We start from the raw sequence: 15,791 nt of genomic DNA, 5'->3' as shown, positions 1-15,791 counted from the left end.
GACTGGTTTGAGTGAGGAGGGGGGAGGTATTTTTCCAAGTTTTCAGAAAAACATGACATTGCCACTTTGTTAAATAAAAAAGGTATTAAGCTTGCTGTGGCAAAAGCTTCTCTTCGTGTGCAGAAAACTTTTTCCAAGATAAAACAATGTTCAACATTTAAATACTCCAACAGCTTTGTGCTATTCACAACTTGTTGAAGAAACAATCACTGAGTAAAATAATGCTTTGGTTAAAGCTTTTGTAGACACTAACTGATTTGAAAATGAGTTTAAAAAAACCAAACTGAACAACCCCAAAGGAAAAAAAAGAAGTAAAAAAAAAAGTACTTACAGCAGCCTTAGTCTGAGAAAAAGAGGCCCATGCTGCAGTTAGCTCTTCCAGGGCAGAAACAAAGGAATTAATTTCTCATTAGTACATGAGAAACAATGAAATTAAATGTTACTTCAAAACAATTTTCATGCTCTTGCTAATCAAGTTCTTTTCACAACACAGTTCCCACCTGTAAATCTCCTCTATGAAAGACTGTTACCAGTCAAAGCTCATCTTAGCAAAGCTATAAAGCACTTAATGTAATATATTATGAGTTCACTAAGTTAGGTTGAATGCATGATGACACCGGAAATCAAATCCACCACATATAATAGAAGATGTTTAGAAGATAAAATGAAGCTGGTTATCTACCCCAACATAAATACTTTCTATTTTTCTATTCTACTACAGTTTAACTACCTTTTCTTTCCCCCTTCCATTTTCTTCTCCAGTAAACTAAGCATGAATACATGGTCATTGAAAGACTCTACTCAAAACCCAAGCTCCGAACAGCAGAATTATGAACAGTAATTTTTCTGAACTGTACACCCTACAAACAAAACAGAAACAATGCTTGTGAACAAGCAGGAGGCACTAACCCAAGCCTTTTCATCTAAACAGACAGCACTTATTCTATAAGCAATTGAGCTCAGGAGGATGTAGTAGTGTTTTCCTCTATAAATATTTACTTCCTCAGTTCCCCTCTTTTGTTTTCTAATGGTTCTTACAATCTAATAGTTTATAAAACACAACATCCACGCGTCAGAACCATGGAGAGTAGTAATAACAGAGTTGAATAAAATAATCTCTTCCTCATAGTAAAAAACCTGCCAATTTCATTTCAGGCAAGATACAACGACACAAAAGAAGAGGGTTAGGGAAGCAGCACAGAAACAACTTTGCTTTGACTTCTAGAGATGGGTGCTTCTTGTCCACAGAACACTCCAGCTTCAAAAAGTAGGCAATTTTTAAAGAAACTGATCATACCACAGGAAATAATCACCATAATGTTCTCTGACAGGTAAAATAATAATCTTTCTCTACTTTCAAAACAGCTTCTGGAGTCCAGTTTTGTCATACTGGAGATCATATGATCGATCTCGAACCACAGGCTTAGCACGCGACTCAGTTGCTCTACATAGGAGACCTTTCTTCCTTTCAGGGAAAATTTTTTCAGGGAAGTACTGTAATTTTTAAATTTTTCTGCCCCCTCCCTTCCTAAATTAGAGTAATCATAACAGTAAAAAGCTAAACGATTTCTCCAACTAAGGGAAACAAAACTGCTATAAAAGTCAAACACTGTGGAGATGCAGTGCTGCTATTCAAATGTCTTCACTACTCTGAAACTGAGCAACTGTCAGAGGCTCTTCCTCACTTCCTTCAAGAGCCAACAGTTCCCAATTTCTGCTCCTGCACTGCTCCTCCTCTATGGCACTTTAAAAAAACCTGTCTCTGTGCCATCCTGGCAACCGTATCACAGGCTGGCAACTGCTAATGCAGGTCAGCAAATACTCTGGAGATCAGAGTACAAAACTTCTATCTGCAAAAAAGAAGCCACAGAACACATGCTCTTAGCTCCCAAACTGAGGCAGGAGAATGCTTTCTGGAACCATTCCCCAAAGTTTCAAACAACTCATGACAAAATATCTCCCCAAACAAGGCAATAGAACAGAGAAAACCCTTACCTCTGGTAGAATCCTTGCTTTGGTTATGCCTCAGATTTTGTAGAGGCACCTCATTAGATTTGTTGCTCCACATTGTGTCAATTTACCTAAAAAAAAATAGTCATGTAAGAATCAAAGAGGTATAAAGTATAAGCAAATCTATCTTAGTCTAAGGAGAACATAACCTTGATCATTATGATGAATGTCTGTCTCCTCTGATGACTTAAAACCTTCATCATTAACAAGGTCAGATAATCAGCATGAAATCACAGATGTAGTCACAGCTTCCTGCAGAAACCATGTAATTCCATGGATAAAGAAGGGTTTGATTTTGTTCTCTGTCATCAAGAAACATTAACTTGATAAAAGGAGGCCCAGAGGTCGATGCAATTTAGATCAGAGTAACAAGCATGGCAGCAAGTCTGAAGAAGTCCACACTGGAATACTGCACACCCAGACCTAACACAGACAGCAGCACAGGTCTTGAACCTATAAATGCTTGGGGAAAATACCCAACTCCACCAGTGACAGAATGAATGTGCCACCAATCTCTGTAAAAGGAAAAGGCACAGCAGAATTGCGTGCCAGGACACTACAGCCAGGAAAAAAGACAAGGCTGGTGCCACTGTTGTTTTCCTGTGAACTTTGAAGTTAAGACTCCCAGTGAATCTGAAATTAGGGCAAACTCCCAGCCACTATCACCTGAATCTGAAATTAGGGTGAGCTCCCAGCCACTATCACCAAAGCAGTTTTTATAAAGGAGAAAAGGAAAAAAGCAGACAACAAAAACTCGGCACATGCTTACTGAGCTGTCTTCATAACACACTGACAACACTTCTGCTATGGAAAGAAAAAATCAAGTGACCACAGAATTCCAACAGGAAGTTCCAGACCTCTGAAGGAGTCATAAAAGCACATTCTCTTCTCTCTTCTTTCATGAACTCCCAGATGTAATTTTCCTTATTTTTTAATTACTGAAAATCTCTTTTGCTCTTACTTCCCTACACTGTGTGCCACATAAAAAAGGCAATCAAATATAAAGATCAGTCTTCTGGTAAAAGCAGACCAAAATTAACACTAACTACTACTTACTGAAAGAGACTTTTGCCCATATATTTTGTGACAAGGGTTCTTATCATACATGGTTTTAAGGATACTCATAGTGACCAGCAGTAAAGTTTGGTCTCGCATTCAGTCATATATCCCGTATTTAAAGTAGCAAATTGTCTCAAAAAACTGCCTTATGCCCCAGGAAAAGCTATCAATAATAAGAACACAAGTCTTCAAAAGACCTTTAGTTGTAACTTCCTTTGATGAGTTCAAGTAAATGTTTGAAAGAGTAAGGAAAAGGCATGTAAGTTTATATATGTAGGTACAGAAACACAAAAATTCAGAACTTCTAGAAGGGAAGGGTTGGTGTTAGTTTTTAAGTATCCAATAGTTATGGGCATTAAGCCAAGTGTAGTTAGAAAATTCTACTCCTAGGACAGGTGCTGAAGAGTTCACACATGCAGAACAGCACTTTGTGCCTCACATCATACATGCTGTAAATCACAGCACTGCCCTGCACTGGAAATCATCCAGCTGATCCTCTCCATCATTGGAGAAAAGAGCTGTTGGGCTAGAAATGTAGAAAATAAATATTAACAGAAATGAGGGAATTTTCCATAGAGAACTGATTTTGAGAGCTGCTGAAAATACTGTATCTTACCAGTATCAGTTTCTTGCCCAAACACATAGGTAACAAAGCCTACTCAATATATATACTTAGCATAGGATAACTTCTGGACAAGCAAACATCTATTAAAGGATTAAATATCCATATTCATGTAATTGCTTGGGATTTATTCTTATCATTAGAATTATTAGTATAGATAAGAAAACTTAATCAGGGACCACAATTGTTCCTTTTATTTTACATGTACAAATATATATACAGTTTATTTTAGGACGCCCTGCGAATGTAGAATTGTAACACATTCTATGTATTCCTTAAATCTATATGAAAAGTACCAGATTAAACAATCTGAAATTGCTTGTTAATAGCTCTCATCCTGACACAAAAAACTGCCAGTCCTTCACCTGAGCTGCACAGAACTCATTCAGACAGTGAAAACACTTTAGAGAGGATCTTATATAGTGCACCTTATACACAGTGTACCAGACACTGAGTTATTCCCAAGGTGTGTGCTGGTGATCACCAGTGGTCAATAATTCTATCTCAACTCCTTCAGAAGTCTCTCATGCCCCTGAGCAAAAGGCCATTCAAGCTCTCCTCCAAGCTGGGAAGAAATCAGAAAGCATCTTGCTGCACTTATCCTAAGGCACACCTGCAGAACCAGCTCCAAGTGTAAAGTTGGACCCTCACTGGCTTCAGAGCAGCCCCTGAGATTCACTGAGCAGTTTTGTTCAACTCAGGCTGCTGCTGATGGGAAAAAAAAAGCCACACCAGAACCGAGCACTCTGGAGCTGTCTACAGTTTCAGGAAGGCAACACTGCAGCACTTTTCAGTCCTGATGTAAGCATAACTCTGAGGTTTTGGGGTTTAGGTGTCTCTCTCCCAATTCTTTGGAAGGGTGGGGGAAATTGATGAGCTTTTCAAAACCTACATACAGATAAATTGTGTTGATTCCCATAAGCTTTTGAATTCCTAGATATTACTAAAATAACTTCTCTCTGTTGCTACAGCTGACATGAATAAGCAGCACTCTATTAAAAAAAAGTACAATTCAATATCCTGCCTCTGCAAAAATTTCAAGTAGACAGAGAATATTCTTTAATGTTACCAAGAGTACAAAAAGGGGTGGGGAATAAAAAAAAGAAAAAAATCCAGACACAGTTACCATGTCTGTTTATAGGACTTGCATGCAGGATAATAAACCAGTTAAACACTAAAATACATTGAAATTAATACTGATCAGAGAATAACTACTAAGCAAAAAATTATATTAAGGAAATTAAAATTATTTTTAGATACATTTTCCATCAATACAAAGTTGTCTCAAAGTCCCATGAATAACTTTTTGATAAAATACATAAAAACTACATTCTGAAATTATTGCTTCAAAGAAATCTCATTCTGCTACACTAAATCACCATCTCTATTTAATACTGACCTTAAACAAAGAGACTGAACTCAAAAGATGAAATGCCAAAGAACTTCTGAGGAGACAGCACTGATGGCAAAAGGTTATCTGCAGGCTGGATAAAGCTTTGAGAATCTTAAGATTGTTGGAAAAAAGGTGGAAGACTACAAATCAACAGAACTAATCTCATGGTTATTGGATTGCTCCCTGGGAGACACAGACATCCCACACAGGTCCATTCAGGGCTGGCTTGCCAAGCCCCTCCTTGGGTGAGTGATTAAGATACAAACACCATTGTGTTCTGATGTTTCAATGTCACATCAAGTGCTCATCTCATTCTTTATTCACGTGTCCAAAAAAAAAAACAAAAAACCAGTACACAAGAGAAGGCACAGCAGAACTGCTACAGACGAGGATCTAAGAGGAGACATGAAAGGAAACAATATATTCCAAACTCCTGGAAAAAACTGGATGGGGGGATGGATACAGGACCTGACAACCACTCTCTTCTACAAACACTGCTCCTACAAGAAGACACTGAAGAGAACTGACAGATCAGAAAATGCACAAGAAAGCACCGGAAAAGAGGAAATGGAAACAAAGAGAAAACCACTGCCATGTAAAAAAGGAACATGAGAAACCCACACATTTAATACTGAACATACCCAGGGTGGCACTGAAAGGTACAAGGGGTCAACATAGTTAAGAGCACAGCATTATTAAAAGAGCAGGGGATACAAAAGCAGAATATGCTTGCCAAATATACATAAAAATGTTAAGAGATTAAAATCAAGACTGGGAAAAAGAGAAAGAAAATTGTGAGAGAAGCAACAGGGATATAAAATGGAAGATAATGAGAAAGCTAGGAAGGTGAGAGAAATGCAACGAATTTTTAAAGAACTGGCATAGAGAGCAGCAAAAAGGAAGAAAAGAAACTTGTTTATTGGTCCAATTGGGAAGTTTTTTCAAAGACCCTTGGTAAGTTTTTTTTTCCTTAGCAGCACAGACTTAGTAAGAAAAGGAAAGAGGAAACTCAGAAGTCATGGCACTAGAACAAGGAGGAGGAAACTGAATTGTGCAGATTCAGAGAAGGAAGACAATGTGAGCAAGAGATCACCCACTGTTGTTTTCACTAACATTACATGGTTATGGGAAAAAAGAAACAAAACTGAGTATGCACAGGGAACAGTATTCCTCAAGGCTTTGTTTCTTATAAAAATACAAGGGATACTAAATGAAAGGGATACCACAAAAGAAAATATGAAGGTTTGCTAAAAGTATGGAATGAAACAAGTTATTAACATTGACTTCTATGGCCTATTCTCAAATGTTTTATCTACGTAGTGGCAGATTTTGCTACAAACTGGGTACACAGTGCACAAGGACAACATTTCATACAGTTTAAGCAAAAATAATGCATCAGTGCCAATAAAAGAAATAATCTTTTCCTTTCTATATGCCTGGGTCTCTCTTTAACTTATTCAGGCAGAAAGTCAATGGGCTTATGTGGTAAAGCAAAGTGAACTGGAAGTCTGGTACAGGCTAAAATAATTCTGCCTGTTCTTTTTGCTTTATTAGTTCTACCTATGTCATACTGGAAGCAACACCTTCCATGCCAGCAGAACGAGAAGGGATGGAAACACTGGTGAACAGCTGGATCAGTCTCAGTCCTGTACTGGCTGCTGCTCCCCAGGAGCAAATGTGCCAAGCTGCTCTTGTGGGACTGAGCAAAACAAGAACCATTCACCTTCTTCTCCCCAGTGGAGATAGCACTGGAGCTCAAGGACACCCTGGCCAGCGTGTCCCACTGCACCCACACATCACACAGTGCACACTTGTCTGTGGAGGAAATGGACACAGACACAAATAATGGGTTTTTGGGACGGTTTTTCCTGTTTGCAAAAACGTTTTAAGTTTCCATGTATAAATACAAAGGTGACTTTTGAATCTCAAAAGACCCTCTGGAGCTCCTGTCTGTGCAGCTAAAGCTCTGCACTGCTGGCAGTAACAGACACAGGTAGACAGGCACAGGCAAACCCAGTCAAGCAAATTGCTTTGCTGAGCCAGTCCACTGAAAGTGATGGAAATTATATTTAAAGATGCCAGAAACACTTTCCATGTCTTCTCAAATACCACAAAATACAATTTATTATTATATGCTTGAGTCTGGAATAAAAATAACATTAACCTACTCGTTTTTCCAGAATCCAAGTCCTTACCATATTGCATTATCTCACTTAAAGAGAGTTAAAATTAACCATAATACATTGTTCTAAGACTTGTTTTGGTTATGTATATGGGCTTCTAAAGTGTTTTTTGATACAAGAGTGACATATTCTTTCTTTGGCCAGAGCATATTTTGAGCAAACTTTGCCTTTCAACATTATCAGATGCAGGCAATGTACCGACCTTCCTCAGGACTAAGGACAAATTCCAGCACAACAAACAAATGCATGACATGTTTGTCCAAAAAGCTCCACATCTCCAGAATCTCCAGCTGACACTGCAGAATGAGGCAGGTCCTCCCTCCACCTTCTTCCAGTGCTCATTTATACAATAAGCTTGCAAATGAAATGTAAAGGAAGTGAACACCAGCAATGCCCAAGGAGCTCATGAATGTTAGCTGCTCTGAGTGATCTAATTTTAGATAATATTCAATATTTTGTCTTGCAATACAAGCAGTATATATGCCAGAAGAACTCACATTCCAAATATCATTACTTCGGAAAATAATTAAAACAGAACAAAAGCTTCATAAGTAAAAGAAATTAAATTTGATCTGTCTTAAGCTAGATAACAAGAAAATTTTAAGGATACTAAGGCAGTACCAAAAAAGAGCAATCAAGATACACCACACACTTGCAGATAGAAGAGCACTTAAACATTTCAAAGCATGTGCCACTACCTCTAGATTTTAACCAGGAAGATAAATTATATAAACACACATCCATCAAATGTCAAAAGAACCCAGTAGAAAATACAAATATGTTTCCTGAATTCTATGATTAAATCACTGGCACGAGCCAGCTACTAAATTTGCATCCAAACCATAGTGCAGATTTCTCTGTAAATGAAACATTTCTGTATTTGATTCTTTCCAACTGTATGCTGAGAATGGACATTTACCACATTCTCTTGCTATGAAAAGACAAAAGTGTCTCTGCTTCATCACAAGTGATGGAGAAGTGATAAAAAAATAAAACTGGTCCTAAAAAGGGATTAGTGGTTCTACTGAAATTGAATGTCTTCCTCTGCTGCACCATGTGCCAGGAGGTACTCTGAGGAAATCTATTGAAATGAATGTTGTGACAGCTAGTGTAACTTGATTCATTGTTCATGAAGAAACCAGAGTACAAAGGCACAGAGAATGCATCCATTTATTAAGGAGATGCACACAAGGCTTTGCCTATCCATTCACAAGTTCTGTATTTTCTTTGACTTCAAAGATCTTAGCATTTATGAGAGAGAAGAAAATACCCCAGTTCCTAGAACCAATAAAACACTCCTGCATTTTCTTTCCTCAGCCTTCAAAACAAGACTTCATTCACTGGTTCCACCTCCAGTTACCAGAAACTGCACATTAGGAGATTTCAATTCTTGCAGCCCATAATAAATCCATTCAGCAGAATATGCTCAAATTCTTCAGGCTCTGTCTCATCTCACAAGGAACACTCCACGGTGAGGGAGTCTTCTTAGAACTGACAGGCAATGCCCTCTGCCAGGTACAAGAACCAGACCTGTTCATTTTGACAAAGACAGCAGCTTTCAATGTCTCAACAGAACCATAAGCAGAGAAGCAACTTTACCTGCAGCTGTGTCAACTGCAGGATGACCACTGTTTTCTTTCAAAGCAGAATAAAGTGCATGAAAACTTTGGGGAAGATGTTCCTAAAGCCACCTTCTCACCTTTGATGCCTTTCCTCAGAATTGTATTTAGAAGGAGCATCTCAATAGCAACACAAGGTGTCAAAATACCCCAAACAAAAAAACTTCATGACAAGCTGAGAGTGACCACCAGATCTGTTTCTGATCCAGCACTGCAAAGGCAGATACCGGTACTCTGCTAAAAGAATTTTTCTTGATCTAGCTAAAAGTAGCATGTTTAAATAACACCATCCCTTTAAAAGTTTTTCTGTTTCAGTATGAGAACTCCACCTGGTGCATTGCCATGGATGTGACCTAGTGAGAAATTCTGCCATCGGTGAGAAGCGTTCTTAGGAAGCTAAACCAGCCAGAATTTCTGTTAGCATTCACTAAGTTTCAATTGACCTGGTATAATTGATTAGTTCATTTATTTGCTCTATTCTTTCTCTAGCATATTGACAAAGGTTTCAGATTTAGGCACACAAGTAATTTTATTCTCAATGGAGCAGTCCATTAAAGCCTATTATATCATTAGCACAATGATACACATCTATCTTCCAAGTACTTACATCTATGGATAAATTTTACACTTCTGCTGTAATCCAGCCACACGCTTAATATATTGACTGCACTGGGAAAGTTTTCTTTCTGCACTCAACTACCAAAGTCCTCCTTTTATCACTACTGTATCACTACACCTGATCTTATATTAACACTCATATTGATTTGAATATCATTAATTAGTCTAAGTACATCAATAGCAGAGTTAAACAGTTCTGCTGTACTGATAAAAAGGTGGCTCTCTGATATAAGTTTTCAAGGCGGAGTTGAGCAGATTTAGCAGTGATGAAGGGATCCACATACTCCTTGCTACCTTCTCTAGCATGTCACTCTGTCATAGATGCAATGCTTACCTGAGCCAGTTCAACTCACTAACCTGGCAGTAAATTAACAATTTTTCTTTCATGGTGACTTTTCTTTCAGTTTATCATGTTGTTGCCAGGACAGGCAAACTGGGAGGAAAGATGCAGCATCAGGCACATCACACCATTCATGTTATGTCGTGCAGCTTCATTCACCTCCCAGAGATGGTAACACAGAATAGATCCAGTGCTGTGTGCACTGACACTCCTGATTTCAAACCTAACAAGAAGCACATTAATAGGACTGCAGCCTCATCTGAGCACTCTACAGTCCATGGGACTAAACCCATTAATGACTTTATCCACAAGTCTGCTCGATACATGGAAACCTTTTTAGCAGAATGCAGCTCTATGTCTGGTAGAGGGGTGAAAGGAGACACAAAGTTCATTACATCCAAGTCAACAAAACCTTCAGTACAGATGTAGCAACTCCAAGATTACATTCTTACCCATTTAAGGGATGCTTTTGCCGTGGTGACAGAAATTGCCAATAAAGTTATTTCAAGACACAGAAGACATGATCCACGTTGAGACTGGTTTATCAGTACAGTGCTCAAACCTGAGCTATGCACCAAAGCTTAGTAAAACAAACCCACCCAAACAAGATGTTCTATAATTTTAAAATCACTTTCTTTCAGTCACCATCACACCCAGCCTAGGCAGCCTGCAAGATGATCCATGCCAATCAGCAACACAGAATCCTACAATGGTTTGGGATGGAAGGGACTTTAAAGATCATTAAGTTCCAACTCCTGGCCATGGATACTTTCCACTATCTCACACTGCTCCAAGCCCCATCCAATCTAGTCCTGAGTACTTCCTGAGAAGGGGCAGCTACAGCCCTGTGAGCTCTGTGGAGAGCCTCACCACCCTCACAGAGAAGAATTTCTTCCCAGTGCCTAAGCTAAACCCAGTCTTTCAGTTTGAAGCCATTCCCACTTGTCCTACCTCTATAGTTCCCAACAAAGAGTCTCTCTCTGGTTTGCTTGCAGGTCCCTTCAGATAATGAACATGCCGTGAGGTCTCCATCCGACCTGCTCTGAACAGTCACAACGTTCTCAGCCTGTCTTTGCAGGAGAGGTGCTCCAGTTCTTTTACCAACTTTGTGGCCTCCTCTGGACTTGTTCCAACAGCTCCATGTCCTTTCTGGGGACACCTGAACTGTACACAGCACCCCAGGTGAGGTCTCATGAGAGTGGACCAGAGGGGCACAATCACCTCTCTCAAGATGCTGCCCACACTCACTCCTTTGGATGCCTGTTAATTTTCACCGTACCCTGGCCCCTTGCAGAAATGTGCCAATACTCCATAAATTAAGTTGCTCTGCTTAGTGGGAGCAGGATATATTCTGTTTAAAGTAGCGTCACTCACAGAAACCGAAGCCTTCAACAGTTTACAGTGTTCACCTGGCCACACCCTCAGTTGTGTCTCATTATCTCAAGCATTACCTAATGAAACTGTTGAAGCAACCAGAACTATAGCAAAGAGACAACAGAACTTATCCCGACGGTGCAGACAGCCCGACAGAACACTGAAAACTTACATGCAAAGTAGTGAATCACATACAACTCTGCATGTTTGTCCCACAAACACTTTTGGTCACCGTACTTTGAGTTTTCAAATCAGCAGTTTAAGATGACAAACACCCCCTCCCAACCAGAACCGACCAGTCAAGTGTTAAATTTTCAATTTCAAGATAGTGGATTGTTCATCTACACAATGAAGCTGTTTGACAGACAAACCTCCACCTGCAAACTTACACTTACTCCGTGCCAGGAGATGCTCAGCTGCTGAGCTACAGCTCATACCCAGAGACAGAAAAAATCAGAGAATCAGCAAATGCCAAGGTTGGAGGAGACCATTAAGATCATCAAACATTTTAAACACCTCTGAGGATGATGACTCCACCACCTCCCTGGGCAACCTATTCCTTGCCTGACTACCCTAACTATCCCACAAAGACTACACTGAGAGCAGGCAATATACCACACAAAACTGCATCCACAGTGAAAAAAAAAAAAACCCAAAAAACAACAAACCAACCCAGTCATACTCGCATAGAAGCCTCTATGGCTCCAACAGGCACAGTGAAAGGCACGCTGAAGTCAGAGAGCGCTCGGGGCAGATGCTGCCGGGGATGTCAGGAGGACTTTGAGCGATGCCGCAATGCCGGGGCAGGACGCCCTGGCACAGCACCGGCACACATGGAGCAAAGCGCACATTTAAACTTTAAAAGCGCCACCCCCGTGCTCGGGGTGGCTCCGAGGGCAGCGGGGCCACAGAGACAAAAGCGAAAAAGACAACAGCGAAACGGAGCACCCCAACCCTCTCCGTTCAGCCGCCACCCCCCGGCACGACAAGCAGCAAAACAAATTAAAACTAGAAAAAGAAAGAGACTTAACGGGTGAAGCGGATGCCGCGGAGGCGCCGGAGCCGGGCGGAGAGGCCGAGCCAAGTGACAGCCGGCAGCTCCTCGGGCCGGGCCCGCCCCGGCCCCACCTCGCCCGACGCCCCGGCGGGGCGGCACCGCCGGCCGAGCGCGGCCTGGGGCGGCGGCGCGGGCCGCTCCCGCCGCCTCCTCACCTGGCGGACGCCCGCTGCGCCGGCGGCAGGACGCGGCGCATCCCGCGGAGGGCGGGCGCGGGGAGGGCGGCCCGAGCGCGGCGCGCGGCCCCTCAGCGGCCGCTCCGCGCCGCCATTACCGGCCCGCAACTGACACGGAGCGGCGGCGGCGGCGGCGCGCCGCAAACTCTCGCGAGAACCGGCCCGCCGCCGACCTTCCCGGCATGGCGCCGGCCGCCATCTTGGGCGCGGCGCGCTGCGCTGCCCTCCCTCAGCCGCGGGACGGCCTCGTCCTGCGCTGGTTCGCTCGGAGCTTTTCTTTCTCCCCTCGCAGCTCCACACGCTTGGCCTGCCGGGTCCGTGCCCTTGCGTTTCTTATTCGCAGCCCTGGGTGTTGGTGCAAGGCCAGGGCTTGGCAATGCTGACTGAACCCAGCGCTGATGTTGACATTCCTGAAGCGGCTCCAGCCGAAACTAGGGCACCGCTTTTTAGTCATTTGTGTTCACAGCTAAGTAATCTCTAGAAAAATAATTAATTTTTTTATTTTTTTTTTTGCAAATGAAAGCGTCTCCAATTACACTCTCCCGAATTTAAATTTGAATAAACATTTGCGCAGAACTTCAGAGACATGACTGAGTTCCACGGGCTTAATTTCACTTTTATCACTCATTATAGACATGGAAGAATTTGTTAGCATACATGACTTCTAATGCATAGCTTCCACCCTGAAGATGCATTAAAACCACCCACGCTTCAAAAATAGATCTAAGATATTATCCAGCTATAGCAAAATTATTTCCACTGAAGAAGGAAAGTTATTAGGATAGGAAAAAAGAGTTTCTTTATACAGTTATTTTGGGAATGTTCCCTTCAGGGCCTGTCTGCAACTTCCCCAGTCTGGTTTTCAGTCATTAGTGTGATTGTTTGGTGCCAAATTTCTTGGGGGAGCATGGGGGTGGAGAGTTATCTACCCCAAACACTAAAGGATCATGGTAACTATCACAGCTATTTGGGTTTTTTACTTCACTAGAAAGGATTAACCTATTTGTACATAGCCCCTCCTCTAGTAAATGGTCATCATTTTGCATGTAAGTTATTCCAGTATGGGAACATCATAGGAAAACACCCTAAATACTGAGAGATTACAGCTATGAAGTTGAGGCAATGCAGAATTTAATCACATCACAATTACAGGATACTAATTTAGCCTTAATTTGGGTATTTTACATATACAAACTAATTACAGAGTACATTTTCCTGCATAAGCATATGTCCTTTCAAAGAAGAGGTAAACTCAAGATGTCAGTGGTTAAACCTCTGGAAATTATTTTGTTTTGTCAGATGAGAAGAAAAAAATGCCCGAACATGGAAGGACAAGCACTGGTCCAGTGGGAAAGAGTGGCAAATAGTGCCTAATTCCCTCCTGAGTCCTCAAAGAGCAAACTTGCTGCTCCCAAATGCAGGAGACTGAAAGTAATAAGAATAATAATGGCAATTTCAGTCAATGAAAACAATATTACTGCAATGTATGAGATTGCAGACTAGGGCAAATGAAATTATTACATTCCCCATCATCACATAGTGTTTGCTTAAATTTACTGCTTAATATTGCTGGACTGGCAGCCTATTTAAATTATTCAGCACTTTCGTAATGTACTGCCTCTTTAATTATGCTTTTAAACATAGTTTCTCTTTTCTGCTTGGAAGTAGTTAGTCTAGTTTCACGCTCCTCCTTCTCATCTCCAGGCAAACTAGGCATCACATTAGGATTTTCTGAAACATGGAAATCATTTGGTTTAAATGGAATTAGAAAGCAGTGTTTGTATTCCAGTTTTGCTCCTATTTGCTCTCCGTACCTGCCAGTGGAACCTAACTGGTTTGAAAGTGAATCTTTTTCACTTTCAAAGATTCCCTTGCAGCGAAGTGGAAAGCTCTGATGGGCAAACATCCGACATTGAGAAGAGAAAGACATTGTCGTGGAAAACACAGTCGCCTTGTGAAATTCAGAAATAAAGGAAGCTTTTACCTGCACACAGCCCCAGGTGGGAGGACGGGAGGAGTGGAACTGCAGCTGGACGAGCTCCCTACAAGGCAAAGCAAGGCAGGGAACAGCAGCGAGCGCTGCCCCGGCGCTGCACGGAGGCGCTCAGCAAGTGAAGAGCAAAGAGCCACATTCTCATCTTTCACTCACTCGCTTATTGCAGCTTTAAGAAAGAGGTTTGGAAAGTTTTCCACTCCACACTGCTCTTGCACACCCCTTCTAAAATTAGAAAGGGGCAGCTGGCTCCTGCAGCCAAGAGCCCCCAGACTCCCCCCTTTCCCTGATTGACGTGGCTCCCAAGAGGCAGGGAGGAATTTGGGGAAGGGTGCTTCCACCTGTTGGACATGGAATGAGATTTTCCAGGCATACAATTATAAATCCAACTGTCAGGAGCTGACAATAAAACAGGACACAAGACAGCTGTGAGGACTACAGGACATCCCCCCTCCCTTCTCTGTACTCCTACGACTTTGCAGACCATCTGATAGCAGAAATAATGCATGAAGAATTATTCTCTTATGAAATAAAGGCATAGCTTCAGATTTCTTCCCACAGTTTTCCAACTGTACCACAGGGTCCTAACACAAAATCTGGCAAGTTGTTTATGTTTCATTACACCCCTCCAAAACTAGTTTTCTTTTCCCTAAATACAACATGCTGGCAATTGCATTGCAGATGGTGCATATAGCTGTGTCCTGTACAGCAAATAATTTTATGCCTGCCTTAACACAGAGCTCTCACCTTACCTTTTGTATTCAGTTTAAGCTAGACTTTGCATTCAAAATAATTTTCAAAAACAAGGATATGAAAGCCACAATTTACTTTTTAATTTAATTTGCAGAAAGGGTATGATTTTGTTGATGTGAAAAAAAGGGCGAAAATATTAATTCCTCTCTCCAAACCTGCTTAGCATGCTCCAACACTCAGCACAGCATGACTCAGAGCAGGGTGTGAGAGACAAGGTAACACCAGCTGGGCAGTGCTTTGTTCTGGGTCCCTTTCACAACAGCCACCTCTGAAGGCAGTAAGGTATTTCCATCCTGCAGGTGCCCACAAGTGACAGCAGGAGAAGGGTCACACTCCCCCTCCCACCTGCAGCTCGGTCTGCTCACAACCCAAGGAGCACTTTGACCATTTCCAGCCCAATTTGCAGAGTGCTGGAAATCTTGTTTGCAGCCTGGTGCATAGCTGATTCATCCTTCCTTCAAAAGATCGTGTTCTACTCAAAAGTTTTTTTGCCAAAGGCCACAGAAGAAGGAAAATCCCCTTCTTGGTCTCAAGGCCAGATTGGCTGTCTTTGCTCTGTAAAACCACATTTTTTTCTGTCACAAACTAATTTCC

The 15,791-nt window shown here is 41.6% G+C and overlaps 1 protein-coding gene across 12 annotated transcripts in view; it reads right to left on the bottom strand.

Annotated features, from left to right (window-relative positions):
• Positions 1 to 14,676, bottom strand: part of CEP350 (centrosomal protein 350) — a 70,980-nt gene extending 56,304 nt beyond the window's left edge. For 4 of the 12 annotated variants that reach the window (XM_021545943.4, XM_085586713.1, XM_085586717.1 and 1 more), the window contains exons 1-3: positions 12,431 to 12,581; positions 1,996 to 2,081; positions 332 to 375 (exon numbers count right to left, since the gene is read on the bottom strand). In XM_021545943.4, coding sequence (XP_021401618.3) covers positions 332 to 375; positions 1,996 to 2,068 — 117 coding nt within the window. In that variant the 5' untranslated portion in view covers positions 2,069 to 2,081; positions 12,431 to 12,581. Of the gene's footprint in view, positions 1 to 331; positions 376 to 1,995; positions 2,082 to 11,890; positions 12,229 to 12,249; positions 12,392 to 12,430; positions 12,582 to 14,435 lie in introns of those variants that run through there. The other 8 variants (XM_021545953.4, XM_021545951.4, XM_021545944.4 and 5 more) reach the window with 6 other exon arrangements.
• Positions 14,677 to 15,791: the final 1,115 nt, after the last annotated feature.

The sequence above is a fragment of the Lonchura striata genome, chromosome 8 (genome assembly GCF_050655825.1).
Source record: "Lonchura striata isolate lonStrDom1 chromosome 8, ASM5065582v1, whole genome shotgun sequence".
Lineage (NCBI taxonomy): Eukaryota > Metazoa > Chordata > Aves > Passeriformes > Estrildidae > Lonchura > Lonchura striata.
The sequence above is the reverse complement of the archived record's forward strand: the minus strand, read 5'-3'. Positions and strand labels throughout refer to the sequence as shown.